Source organism: Eptatretus burgeri, chromosome 14, assembly GCF_056783735.1.
Source record: "Eptatretus burgeri isolate ZD-2024b chromosome 14, Ebu_testis_v1, whole genome shotgun sequence".
NCBI classification, from domain to species: Eukaryota; Metazoa; Chordata; class Myxini; order Myxiniformes; family Myxinidae; genus Eptatretus; species Eptatretus burgeri.
Window position 1 is genome coordinate 73689286 of NC_140974.1, and position 15086 is coordinate 73704371.

General features: G+C 46.6%; 1 protein-coding gene across 14 annotated transcripts in view; it reads right to left on the minus strand.

Annotated features, from left to right (window-relative positions):
• LOC147013622 (formin-binding protein 1-like) overlaps nucleotides 1-15086 on the minus strand; it is a 163485-nt gene that overhangs the window by 54948 nt on the left and 93451 nt on the right. For 12 of the 14 annotated variants that reach the window (XM_085855597.1, XM_085855599.1, XM_085855598.1 and 9 more), the window contains exons 8-10: nucleotides 3497-3643; nucleotides 2877-3113; nucleotides 1928-2167 (exon numbers count right to left, since the gene is read on the minus strand). In XM_085855597.1, coding sequence (XP_085711723.1) covers nucleotides 1928-2167; nucleotides 2877-3113; nucleotides 3497-3643 — 624 coding nt within the window. The remainder of the gene's footprint in view (nucleotides 1-1927; nucleotides 2168-2876; nucleotides 3114-3496; nucleotides 3644-15086) is intronic. The other 2 variants (XM_085855600.1, XM_085855601.1) reach the window with 1 other exon arrangement.

The window sequence follows — 15086 nt, forward strand, 5'->3', positions numbered from 1 at the left end:
ATGTCAAATAAAACCAAAAATAAACCTTTGATAAACTCAACTGTGATGCAGATGTGGGAATGGGAAACCAGATTTCAAAAATATTTTGAACAAACTTTCGAAGCATATCGTTTACTCTATAAAACTAAAACTTTTTGCATTCACAAAAAGCCACACGATTAGAATTACTCGATGCAGAGCCAAGGCAGGTCCTTATATTCATAAATATGTAATTTACTTCAATTGTGAAAAATTTCCTGCTTGGTTCATGTAAACCAAATTGCTGTTATACAGCTGCAGGTACACAGTGACTTGTTGAGCTGTTCAATTAAACGTTTGGCTACTTTATTGGGATGAGAGCTCCAAGGGAAACGCCATCTCCGATTTATAACAACAGGAGCAAGTAGGTGAAGGCACCCAAGCCCAAAAGCGTACAGAACGAGCTCGACTCCGCTCACACGTGCACGGATCCATGCACGGGCACACACTCGCAAACGCATACAAATCCCGACTGCCCTTTGGAAATATCATGGAGAACAGGCTCAGGTTAGGAAAGGCAGGGTACAGCGAGCTGGAAGTGGCGCAGGCTGCGGGACAGCAGGGGCCAGAGAAGGTAAATGGAACCAGAGGCGGCGTAGGCAGTCGGACTGAAGGCAAATGTTAGTTGGCTTTGGTAACTAGAGCAAGCGCTGAGACAGAGCCTTCACAGATTTATAAGTTTGTTATGCTGTGCTGGTAATAGTCGCGTTTCACTACATTTCATTCAAACCCTCAATCACGCGTGTTGTGTCCATAATTGTTGCGCACATGTACACTGTTGACGGTTGGTTACTCCCTCCTTCCCGGTGGTCCATATTTGTAGTTGAGCTCCAACCGTATGCGCCGCCATTGTTGTACTTTAACGTTCGAGTACAGGTGTGGCTCAGGGTAGAATTACCTTTCTTAATTACTAATGGTACCTCAACCTTTATTCCATTCTCTTCCACAATCCCCCACTCTCTTTCCGACTTCTTCATTTTGTTCGCATTTCTCAAACTTGATTAGGATAAGAACAAGGAAATTACCCAAAAAGTGATTCCGCCAGTTTCATTCATGTTCAAGTTTTTTATTTTTTTAAAACACATCTAATTTAACGTTACACCTCATCACTTTTCCAAAGTCACCCCTCCTGCATCACGATCCTGAACAATATTGGAATCTTCAACACACAGGATCCACAAAAGACTATCCTTCAGAGTTCAGAGGATGCCGATACAATATTATTATGTGGAAACGAAGGCATCAGTCGTGGGCCACAGTGGGTGGGAACACAAAGTCCATGCCATGCTGCTCATGGACCCAGATATTCTCAAGTTCGAGACAGGTCTTGCACCGTCATGCTAAAAAGGATCCATGCAGTGGCCATGTCGGAAAAACTTCTCCGACATAAGGAGTGATTTTACGTTTGAGTGTCTCGAGCCTCAAGGCTGAATCTCAATCCTTCTTTGTCGTCGACTTTTTACGACATCAAAGTACGGACTGACACCAATTCGGTAAGAAATGGTGAATCCAGGATTCGTCGAGTGAAGCAATTCCATAAAGAACCGTTCCGTTTCCACGTCCTTGAAACATTTGAATAAATCGAATGATTCTGAACGACTCTACAGCTGCGAACATTTTTGGAATTTCACAAAAGCAATGAGGAAGTAACGAGAAGTGTCAATGTTTGCCCACATTAATGTTTTGTGAATTTTTCAAAGAGGTAATGATGAGGGTAACTCTCATTCAGTACGTTTCTGCCAAGTCGTCCTCCGCAATCCCAAGCCGAGCTGGTGTGTGTTGTTGCCACTGTGGTTAGCTAATTTGTCCAAGTACACAATGGAGGTTAGTCGGCATATTAGGCACAAGCCATGCAATGGTGAGAGGCGACCAAGCTGGGCATGGCGAGCTTAGCGGTGAACATATTTACCACCAATGGCCTGTTCCCTTTGAAGGGCAGCTTAGCGGAGATGAAACCACTGATTTGGCCTGGAAGTGAGCCCCATGATGTGATGGGTGAGCGAGAAGTTCTCTCGAGTGAACGTGAGTGAGGGTTGGGAGAGGGGGAAGGTAAGGGAGAATCAGAGGAGAGAGGCTCAGGGCCCAAAGGCTGTTCGACCTGCGTCGACGGAGGTGGTGGTGGTGGCTGAGTGGGTAGTAGGCATGGAAGCTACGGAAGGGTAGGTTGTGGAAAGGGATCAAGGTGGGATGAAGAAGTGGGAGGAGAGATAGAGGGAAGAAGAGATAAACAAGAAAAAGAAAATAAAATGCCAACATAGGTAGGATAGTCCGAATGATACCACCACCAGCAGGGTTGAGAAGCAAGCTGGAAGAGGACCTGCATCCATCCCGAGAATTCAAGCAAAGGGAGTGGGCCATCTGGCAACTGCATCATGCGAGGACCAGAAAGAACAGAACGTACGTCACACAAGGGCAGAGGGGATGCTTTGAATGACACTACCATGGGTAGCATCGAGGATCACCACGATCTACTGACGGATACACAGTCGTACGAAGTTTTGCATTCCACAGCAATGAGGGACATCATTTTGAAAATAACGATCCATTCATTGAAGAGCAAAATGGCACGTGGCAAACACCATCAGAATATGCACAAACTAGAGAGACCATCATCCTTCATTGACCTAACCACCTGAAAAAGAAAACAACAACCAGCCAGGTCCAAGCTCCCTCAACCCCCTTGGTCCATCTCCGCTCTTAAATCCCCTTTTTGTGCCTGAAAGGTTGTCGCATTAGTTTTGCAAGTGACATTAAACATGTTACAGTGGTGTCACCAACTGATGGCTTCACTAAAAAGAACCAGACCAAGTCAGCGCCGTCACCCATATGGGGAGATTCGCTGTGTGACCCCGGCCCACCTTGCTCTTCTTCACGAAAGGCCAGAAGCGAGATCGGCTTCGAGACAGCGTCGTGCGTGGATCGATACGAGCATCTGTGCGTATACTCTGTGACAACGTCCCCGACCGCAGTGGAGCACCGTTTCCACTCCCGCCGTCGGACCAGCCTTTACCCACCATCTCGCTGTAGTCTTCAAAAGGAACATCTGTCGGGCACTCGAAGCCAGATTTTAACGTCTCCACAACCAGCTGGGAATCCTGGAGTGCCGTAATGATGGGTCATGGTGATTGACAAGCAGCAGCGAGAGAGAGAGGGTGTAGGGAAGGAGGGTGGAGATAATGTTAGCTTATCAAAACACTACAAGAATAACATGTTTAACAATCTCATCATCATCATCATCAACATCGTCATCATTTTTATAAACATCAGAATCTTTTTTTGAAATGTTTATCTGATGAATTTCCAACCCCGATGTTAATAGGCTTTCCTTTCAACAAAAATGTGGCATTCTCAACCGTCCAATTCAATCTCGACAACTTGATACAAGGCGACTAATTGATTGAACATTATTTCATATCTATAATTCACATTCCCCTCATAAATAAGGACCACGAGTACCAACGATCTTCCAGTCGCTTACATTGCCGCTGTTAATGGCATCAGCAGCACGGGTCATTCCGTCCAGACATTTCCCGATGATGGGGATCACTCTGCGCTCAACATCAGCAAACTGCTTGATGGCTTCGCCAACATGTCCGATTCTTCTTTCCTCCACCACTTGTAGCTTCTGCATCACACACGAACTTCATAATTAATTCAACCAAATTTACAACTTCACCCAACAACATGTACTGAGATTATCGTAGGCTAACGAGCATGTGGGTACCTTGTGGGAGTATGAAGGTCAATGTGGAGGACCTGACCGATAGTGATAACCTCACCTGTATGAATTTCACCATTTGCAGAACACAAAATAAAATGTACACAACACCGAATTGAGCTCAGGTGAACAGTCTGTAATTCTCGTTAATTCACTATCGATTAAAACCATGTTCATGGAGATTGCAGGCGAGTGGCACGGGCCTCGTCTCCATCAACATGCTCAACACGCGTCTGTGCGGAATCCAGGTCTAGATGAACGGATCAGAAATCCCCATTCGTGCGGCACAATCCTGAAACAGACCTCAGAAGCTTTGTGACACTTGTTGCGTTGTAATATCAGCCGTAGATCCCTCCAGAATGTTAATGTCGTTAATTAAAAGGCAATAAACCTCAAAATGTACTTCAATGTTTGTACCTTCATTCATTCATTCATTCAAGATAGAGTGTCAGTTCTGCTGAAGCTGTTTCTTGGCTTGGATTACAATCCTGGATGAGTCGCCACTCCGACGCAGTAAGCCAGGGCAGGTATTTGTAATTTGCTCAGGGTGCCGGCGATAGCTCGCATACTCTTTACGAAGGACACCGTGGCATTTAACGTCCACCAAGGAATACTATCGGATGAGACGTCCAGTTTAACGTCCATCGGAGGGACGGCACACACACATTGATGAAGCACCCTGCCTGGGAAACACCGGGGTGATGGCTTGTAGCTGTGTCGGGATTCAAACCCAAGCTGGAGTGTCCGTACGTCTCGGCCACCTTGTCAGCCCATGTTTGTACAACAGCAATCTAATATTTTCAACATCGAAACATTTAAAACAACAAATAGTCACGTCGCGTGCAACGATCCATGTTTTCTCTTTCCCACTTGTTGTATCCAGCTACCTGTGATCTGGCTGAATCAAAAATGGCAACTAACTACCCTCCCAACAGAGGACTCCATACTCGCTCGTGGCACTCACGATGAATGCCTGTAATACGTGCTCTTTTTTTTTATAGAGCTTACCAACATGAGTGATGCAACCAGAGTAGTGGATGAGTGAGTGTAACTGATGATGTTGACACGAGAACACAATGCCTCATCAGTAGTGGCATCATAAATAACGTCACCAGTGCTCGAGCTTGACCGTGCAGCACTGGTAAGCCTCTTGGGCCTACTTTGTAATATTCAAGGTGAGTTGTACACAGGCTCAACAGTACTGAACAATGGACAGATCGGGGCAGTAATAACCACGTGGTGAGAAGCCGTGAGGGCTGTTCATAAACGAGGATATTCGTCGGCACACCAAAGTCATAGGCTTTTTGGTCATTGGAAACTTACATGAGGCTATTCCTTTCAATTACTGGTTGTTTGAGTATAACGCAGAATTTTGCGACCGTTCAATTGTGGTTGTTATTACAATTGAGCATCAAATGGTCGTGAAAAGATTCTGGCAGCTCAGAAGTAACTCAAGAAGGCATCGGTGGCCGTGAACGGTGATGGTGCACCTTCTTATTTTACGCTCGCCAAATTGGAGTCTGACTTGCATTAGAGTAGAGAGCCCCTTGAAGATGATCTCAGGCCAGGACAGCGGGCAGACGCGACCGACCCACAAATTATTGCCCAGGTCGAGCCATCAATCATGGAGGACTTCTGCATCAAGGTCGTCAAAGAAGCCACGGAACTTCGAACCACAGTAGGAAGAGTTTACGCGATCATCCATGAATGCTTCACCACGTCCACGGTCAGGCCCTGGAAGTGTTCGACCATGGGCACAACTCTAGGTCGGCAAAGGTAGGACATTTTCTCCAGACCCCCTCTTTTCTCCAAACTGAATCTTCAAGAAAGATAAACATGTCTGGTGTTGGCTTTACGGTTAAGGCGGCTGGCTTAAGATGTTAGGATCTTGAGTTTGAGCTGCACGTCAGCCGTTGCATTAACACCATGTGTAGTTCACTCAGCCTGTCATCCTTCCGAGGTCGGCGAAATGAGTACCAGTGTTCTGGTAATGGAGGACACTGCATCAGCGGTACAGCCATGCCCCCAGGAAATAATGCAACCAGCAACCACAGGCTGCACACAACTATTAAATAAAAACGCTTCTTCTTCAAAAAAGGAAAAAAATCATTTTAAGAATGCATTTAAACCCTTGTATCTCCTTCTCCACCACGACAAATGCTTCTTCTTCTTCACAATTATTATTTTGCCTCCACTGACGACGTGGCTGGAGGCATGTTTTTTTCTGACATTTCTCTGCTCTGCGCCTCGTCCACCAACCTGGTTATTGTCTCCTCTGACTTGATGGGCCTGGACCATGCCCTGGCGGCGGAGTTGCACTTTACATCAATGACTCAATTTCTCACTGCCCTTGTGCTGATCTTACACCTCCCAACCCCCAGGAGTATCTTTGGCTGCAACTACCCCTCCGCTCCCACCTCTTGTTCACCTGTGCGTTGTACCGTCCTAACAGTGACGACTCCATCTAAATCTCGATCTCAGACAACATGGGCAAACTTTTAACCACTCATCCCATCTCTCTCTTCCTCATATGTGGCGATTTGAATTGTCACCATGCATCTTGCTGGGTGTTGGTACCTCTCTCACCGAGACATGGCATTTCAGCAAAGGACTTCTGTGACTCCATGGGACCGACTCCATCCGTGAACTTTGCAACCCGGATTTCTCCAAATGGCAAATCCTCCCTTCTGGACTTGGTAATGACTAACTTCCCCACAAAAGTCTTCTGCTGTTCCTCCGCTCCAATTGGTTCAGCTGATCATATGCTTGTGAAAGTCAATATCTCTCTGGCTATTCTCGGAAAGCTGACTCAATGCCGGCGAGTCTGGCATTTCACTCATGCACATTGGCAGGGACTGAAAGTCGCCATCTCTCGTCAATACTGGTCTCTCATATCTATTGCCCCTGATGTTAACTCAGCTTGGGAATTATTCTACAGAATATATCTATCTCTCTCTCTCTCTCTCTCTCTCTCTCTCTCTCTCTCTCTCTCTCTCTCTCTCTCTCTCTCTCTCTCTCTCTCTCTCTCTCTCTCTCTCTCTCTCTCTCTCTCTCTCTCTCTCTCTCTCTCTCTCTCTCTCTCTCTCTCTCTCTGTCTCTCTCGCACAGATTCATCCCATCTCATCTTCAATTATCCTCCACTTCTTCCTGCCCATGGTAAACTCAATCCTGTGGTGAGGCAGTTGCTCTGAAACAATTTGCATTCGCTTCCTGGAAGGCTAATCTGACTGAAGGCAATCTCAGTGCTTTCCATAAAGTCCACAACAAGTGTGTGTCCACTCTCAGGAGAGCCAGAAAACAACATCTGTCTAACCTCAAGAATAAACTTTCAAACTTGTCTACTTCCTCTCAAACCTGGTGCTGCCTGGATAAGTCCATCTCTGGAGTATGCTCCCCTTCCATCCCTTCCTTCACTGCTCTTGTATCCCAAGACCAAATAAATCTCTTGAGTGGTTCACAAGTTATTGCAATAACATAGATTTTCAATGAAAGGGAACTTGACCTTAAGCCTTTGACCTGTTGAACCCAAAATTTAACAATTTCATCTTCGTATTACAGTCTATAGTTATGCCACGCTTGGTCAAAATCTCTTCGGTGGTTCACAAGTTGTCATAGTCATGAAAGTCTGCTACATTCAGTTAAAGGTCACATGACCTTTGACCCTTTGAACCAAAAAAATATAACCAGTTCATCCTTGCATCATAATACACCTTCGTGCCAAATTTAGGACGAAAAAGTGCCTTCAGCGAGTCACGAGTTATTAGAGTAAGAAAAATTGATCACGAACGGATGGACGCGACGGACGGACAACTTGTAAACACAATTCCTCCAGCACATTCAGAGGAGAAGGCATCAATAAGAGGCACAGTAACTCAACTCCTCATTATAGCATGTTTTGAGAGTCTAAAACATACAGGAATCATTTTATCACATTCCAAGTGACCCTGAAAAGCTGAAATTGGAAACTGTAAAACATAAAGATGGAGCTGATAAATATCAGGCAGTCAAACGTTGACGAGAACAGCACAACAAATCCAATCAGTTCTTTCGTGATCGATTCAGTTTTTAATCTAAAATGCTCTCACCTGTGGATAAAAAAAAACAAAATACTGATTAGCTCTGCCACCAAAGGTGGATGGAGGTTATGTTTTCACCCCAGTTTGTTTGTCTGTCTGTGAGCAGGATATCTCAAAGAAGTTGTGGACGGATTAGGATGAAATTTGGTGGATGAGTTGGGTTGGCGATAGAACAAGTGGATTAGGTTTTGGTTCAGGTCTGGATTCAGATTCGACCTATCAGTGGGATACAAAACCTAAACTGTTCGGCCTGGCGGGGGTATGCGCTCTACCGAGTGCCGTTCTCGTTAAGTTAATGTAATCACATGATCCTGCACAAAGTTACAGGAAATAAATTTAAAGATTCGATAAAAAAAGCGCGACTTGCTTGTAGTTGCTCCATTTCAGAACGAGTTCATGGATCGTGGATAACCAGTCCAATGGTTAGTCTCAAATTGTGCACAACTGTGTATCGTATGCGTTTGCACATCATGTTTATAACACAAACAATGTTCAGCAGGTTCATCGATTCATGCAATTAGAGGTAAGTGAGCAGAAAATGAAACGATGGTCTGGTCCAGTAACCAAGTCACAGAAAACACTTTTCTTTGCTCGAAAATATCTGAAAGCATGACAAAAGGGTTATTATGAATCATGACGCTGCACATCTCAGAGGATATTAAAAAATAACGATCAAACAATTACCCTTGGTACTTTGAACACTCAAGTAAGAATGCTTTGATCAATACCTATAAATGATGAAATATCAAGGTCGGGAGATTTCAGAGTTTATTCATGCCCCCCTCGTGTAAGGAAACTCGCAGAAAAGCTCGTCTAAATGAGAGGCGGCCATTCTGTATTTTCACACTATTCAACCTTAAAAACTCAAGGGGCAAAAACCAAAAGTAGGTACAAAAACCTTCATTTATTGACAGTCCAACAAACCAGACTTTTCCTGGGGATGATTAGTGGTGAGGGGAGGAATTTGTCAACAAAAATACAGTTTCCATTACACACAGCCACAAAACCAGCTCAACAGATGCCATTTTCAAAAACAACACCACTAACTAAAACTCCAATAAAAACAAAAATCTGGCAAATTACTCATCCCTTTATTTGGATTACATATTCTTCTTCTCTTCCTCTTCCCTTTATAAGGGGTGAGGTCCGATGGCATCAAGCAGTGACCACAATACTCATCAAGCCTTCTGCCCTGCCTTGACCACAATACTCCTCCACCTCACACGACTGTCCTCAGCCAACTCTCTCCACTCTCGAACCACCCCTACCTTACGGATATCCCTCCTCACACAATCCTCTCATCTCAACCGCGGTCTACCTCTTTTCCTCCAACCTTGCTCCCTCAATCGATCCACTCTCTTTTGCATTCCCTTTTCCCCCATACGCACCAAGTGTCCAGCCCATTTCAGCCGTTATTTCACCAATCTCCCCGTCAAGCTCATCTGCACACCAATCTCCTCCCTCAGTTCATCCATCCTCATTCTATTCCCCCTCTTCACTCCCACAATCCTCCTGACCCAGATGTTCTCCAAACCTGCAGCCTCTGTTGTGGTTTCTCTGTCAGTGCCACCATCTCCAGACCGTAAAGGTAGGCCAGTGGAACGCAAAACATCCAAACCTTCCCTTTCAATTTTCTTGTTATCTTTCTGTCTGCCATTACTCCCTCCACCCTCATCCATGCATTCGCACTTACCACCTGAATCCTCCTCCGCACCTCTGCCTCGGACTTACCATTGTTCCCCCCAGATACTCAAACCTATTTCCCTGCCTGATCTCCTTTTCCCTGCCTGATAACCTGATATTCATTTTGTTTCTCTGCTGCCCGACCTATATCACCTGTCTTCTCCATACTCATCTTCAGCCCGTGTTTCCCAAATGCCTCCTTCCACTCCCCCAGTACTTCCTCCATCTCCTGCCCACTCTCCACCACGACAGCCAGATCATCCACATACAACATCCTCCCAATACTACCCCTCAAGCTCACCTTCCAGCTTACCAGTTCTATCACCATGATAAACAAGAGTGTGCTGAGAGAGCTTCCCTGCCTCAAAATGATATTCAACCTGAACTCCTCAGACATCCCAAGACCAACCAAAACTCTTCCCTTCGTTTCCTTGTAAATCTCTTCCACCAACATACCTAATAAGTGAGGAGAAGGATGAGTTTTGGGACACACTTGTGCATGTTGTTTCAGGAATTAGCTCGAGAGAAGTTGTGATCGGAGCGGATTTGAATAGATATGTTGGAGAGTTGGCAGAAGGATATGAGGGTGTGCATGGTGGGTCAGGTTTCGGAGTTAGAAACACTGAAGGTGGAAGAATACTTGAGTTTGGGGATGCTTTAGATTTGGTAATCTGCAACATCGTGTTAAAGAAGAGGCCGAGCAGACTGATTACTTATGAGTCAGGAGGTATAAAGAGCCAGACAGACTACTTTCTTAGATCTCAGATGACTGGTTGAAGAGTGTGATGGTGAATATTTATAAAGGGAAGGGGGATGCCTTAGTTCAGAGCAACAAATGGGGTCCAAAGCTGCTGGACCATGGAATGAATGTGGTGGAGTCATTGATAACTTGATAAGACAGAGTGTTAATATTGTTGTGGTTGAGGAAATTCTCAAACCACCATTCAGGTCCCGTAGGTGAGATATCTCTGTAAGTACATGTGTAGTTAGCCCCAAACCGTTGTTTAGAGGGAATAAATGTGATTCATTCGGGCTGCGACCCTTTAAGATAGCGGGTTTTTCTGTTCTATCTTTATTTTGAACCAACCACGTCTCAACCGCCATCACACAACAACCACCAACCGCAACGCCGCTTCACAACAACAACAACGCCAACAGCCATGACCTTTACCTTCACAACTCGCTCCTGCAAACATCGCATCACCACCATTCCAAGCGTCACCGTGACCATGCACCACCACTTTAAACACTCCACCACCTTCGCCTCTCCTTCTGCGGCCATTCCCGCACCACTTGTGAACGCCGAGCGTCAGGCTGTCCTGGCCTCGTGCGGGACGCGCGCCGAGCCGCGGGTGCAAAAAGCGGCCTTTCCGAGGAGAAGTCGGATCAGGAATGATACACGCCCACTTCTGATCCGTCCAATCAGCAAGCGCGGGGCGATTTGGCCCCGCCTCCAGGCGTGTCGGAGTAGAATCGATATATGCAAATTCGAGGATCAGGGGAGATTAACGCCCCTTTTTCTCCGTCCAATGGGCGAGCGTGGCTCCACCCCTGAGCTCGTTCTGATCCAGAAATTTGCATATGGGATCTCCTACACCACTATAAAGTGCCGAGCGCGGGGCGAATTTAGTCAGTTTTGGGCTCGGGCGAGTTGGAGAAGTGTGGCAGCGGCAGAGTGTGGCAGCAGCAGTCAAGACGGGTCTGGAGGAGAGTCAGTCTGTCGGGGTTCGGAGCCTGTCGGGGAGCTGCAGAGAGGGGAAGCCGAGAGCGCGGTCGAGGTCGCAGTGGAGTCGCTCGTCGCGGGACCCAAGCAAGCCAGCTATCCTCTTTCCCCAGAGCATCAACAATTCCCCCCTTTCCCCCCCCCCCCTCCCGCACTGAGATAGTGCGGAAAGGGGGCCCGTTCCCACCCCATTCCAAGCAGTGCCAACGAAACCCGCGGAGGAGCGTGGAGTCGGGGCACCGCCGCCACATTTGCGGCTCATCACAAGACGGGTAGGCTCCGCCCGGTCTCGCGCCCACAGGCCCCGTCTGTCCCCTTGTCGTTGAGGGTGGCCCTTTTCTTTTGCTTTTGAGTATATGTGTTGTCGGCGCCGTCTGTAAAGTAAAACTGTGTAAGTGTTGCCGTGTGCTCGCGTAGTCGGTAGTAGATCTGCATTGTTGTGTTTCTTTTGTTGCAATTGCTTTTGGTGCATAATTGTTGTAATTGTATATGTGTGCTTTCCGTGTGCCGCAGAATAAATGTGCCTCATGTTGAACTGTTTTTCCCGTTTCGCTTCGTCTTTTCTTTAATTGAATCCCCATCTTGCTTCACGTAAAGGGTTGGTAGTGGGCTTAATACGCCCGATAATTAATCGGAACCGTCGAGGCCGACGTTAACACCGCTCGGTTATCCCGATAGTACGGAACGGGTCGCTTAAGTGGCCCGTGTCCGGAGTCGACCTGCGGCGAGGTGCGATCGCCCGGTCTACCCTCCGTGTGGGTACTTAGGTAGGTCGAATTTGGCGAACAACCCTATCCCACGCGGGGGCCGATTGGCACGATTGTGGTGAGGCTGAAAGGCCCACCCGTGAATAGTTCCCGGCGTTAGTCCGAGAGGGTCACGACAGAATTGTCCGTCCGGTGGGCGACGTGCCGCAATTCGAGTTACGTGGCCGCTCGCACGCCGGCGGGCGCGAAATCGCGACAATATACATGAAATGCATTTTGGTTTCATGCCAGGAAGGGGCACGATAGAGGCAATTTATATAGTTCGGCAATTACGGAAAAATATCTGGGGAAGAAGAGACAACTGTACTTTATATTTGTGGATTTGGAGAAGGCATTTGATTGGGTGCCTCAGGAAGTGGTGCAACGGTCCATGAGAAAGTTACGTGAAGAGGATTGGTTAGTTATGGTGGTCATGGCGATGCCTGATGGCTCAAAAACCTCCGTGAGGGTAAATGGAGTGCAGAGTGAGGATGTTTAAGTGAAAGTGGGTGTTCATCAGGGGTCAGTCTCGAACCCAATCCTGTTCATCATGGTTCTTGAGGCTATATCACAGGAATTTAGAGGAGGCTCACCTTAGGAACTCCTGTATGTTGATGACCTAGTGCTGATAGCTGACAGTGTGGAAGAGGTAATCGGTAAATATACAGTATGGAAGGAGGGTATGGAGGCCAGAGGACTGAAAGTGAATACAGGGAAAACGAAAGTACTTATTAGTGGTGTGGCCCTGTGCTGTCTGTAAAAGAGGTGGAGGGAGCAATTCAATATCGTGTAAATCCTGCAACTGCTGGGTGCACAAGAAATGTTGTGGTATCAGGGGTAGACTGCAGGTGGTTCCTGACTTCAAATATGCTGTGGCTCCTGTGAGAGTGGAAAGGTTAGTTTATGGGGATATATCCCTGGAATGTGTAGATAAATGATGTTATCTTGGTGATGTGATTGGTGCAGGTGGTGTGGAAGTAGCAATGATTACAATAATTAGAAGTGGCTGGAGGAAGTTTTGAGAGTTGTTACCCCTATTGACATCAAGAGAGACCTCTCTCCAATTAAAGGGAAAACTTTATGCAGCTTGTGCTAGAATTGTGATGTTGTATGGCAGTGAAACATGGGTGATCAAAAAGGAGGAGGAACTGAGGTGTGAACGAAATGAAATGAGAATGGTGAGATGGATGTGTGATGTGACACCAAATGTGGAATTAAGAGATAGGTTAGGTATACAAAGCATAAGGAAGGTTATGTGAAGGGGTACGTTGAGATGGTTCGGACATGTGCAAAGGATGGGGGTGGGTAGTTGTGTGAAGAGGTGTATAAATATGAATGTGAATGGAAGGAGAACTCGAGGCCATCTGAGGAAAACATGCGATGTATTGCTGAGAGATGACCTTCGAGTTAAAGGCCGAACAAGAGGGCGAACAAGGGATCACGCAACCTGGAAAGTAGCCATTAGGTAAACCACGGCTTACACATGCAAGCATGGAAATGACCGTAAAACGATGATGATGACGACGACGACGACGATGACGATGAACCCAACTTCTGCTTCTGGCACTCCCATCCATCTTAGTGTTGCCATCTCTCTCGGGACAGTGTCATAAGCCTTCTCCAGGTCCACAAATCCCAATGCCATATCACCTTGCATCTCCAACCTCTTCTCTACCAGCCGTCTCAGCACGAACATCCCATCAGTCATCCCCCTACCCTTTCTAAACTCCTGCTGCTCTTCTCCGATCTCCATCTCCACACTCTTCCTTATCCTCCCATCGAGAGTCCTCTCCAGTACCTTCATTACACGACTTAAGAGGGTAATGCCCCTGTACTTCCATGGATCTTGAACATCACCCTTCCCCTTCCATATTGACACAATTAACCCTGTCTTCCACTCCTCCTGAATTGAACCCTCTCTCTCATACATATATTCAACAGCCTCTTTGTCCAATGGACTCCAACTTCTACCACTGCAATTATCATCTCTGCACACACCTCATCAATGCCTGGTACTCTTCCCTTATTCATCTTCTTCAACACCACCATCCTGAATAACTGCTCCCCCGTCCCCCCTGCTCCATGTCCATACCATCCTCATCCCCATCCCCATCACGAGCCAACTTATAAATCACCTTCCCTCCACCATACTCTTCCAACTTGTAAACCTCCTCTTCCATATCATTCCTTGTCTTATCCACAGCTCTCCTTGCTGCTTCCTTCTTCTTCTGTCCATACAGATGCAGCAACCCCACATCCAGCTGCCTCCCCATACCCTTGATATTCTCTATCCTATTCCAAACCTCCTTTTCACCAACTGCCTTCTCTACCTCCTCCATCCACCATACCTGGTTTCTCTGCCGAGGTAATGCACCCTTTCTTGACTTCCTTCCACACAAAACTTCTGCAATTCCCCTAAACGCCTCTCCGTATTTCTTCCACTCCTCCAAACCTTCCGCTTATTCACTAAGTTGATCGTACCTGGCCCTCAAACTCACCTTGTACTCTACAGCGATGTTTCCCCTGCACTTTACCCACCTAATAATCTTCCGACCCCTGCTCTTAACCTCTAGGATTACAAGGAAATTATGCGCAGGAGGAGGTCATTCGGCCCATCATGCTTGCACCGCACCAATACCAGATTTTAATAAATGCATCAATACCCCTTCCCTTCATGTGCAGCCTTTTTTTGTCTGCTTGTTGCATCATTTATTAGGGGCGCGGATATGCCGCTGATGCAATGCCCCTATTACCAGTACACTGGTACTCATTTCGCCAACCTCGGAAGGTTGACAGGCTGAGTCAACTCCCAGGTGTTAATTCAGCGGCCAACGGGACTTGAACTCAGGACTCCAGGATCCCAAGCCACCACCCTAACCACTAAGCCAACACCAGGCTAAAATCTGGTGTTTTACCACTGCAATCGTTTTACCTCCCACCTTTTCTTCATCAATACCACAGATACCACAGGCTTGTGCTGGGTGGTAACATGCTCTCTTGCCACTGTCTTACAAATCTTAAACTTCCACAACTGTCACTTCCTTACACCACCAAATCCAGTTCTGTTCTATGATGTCCACTCCTATAGATAATCTTGTGGCTTTCCCATTTTTGAAAGAATG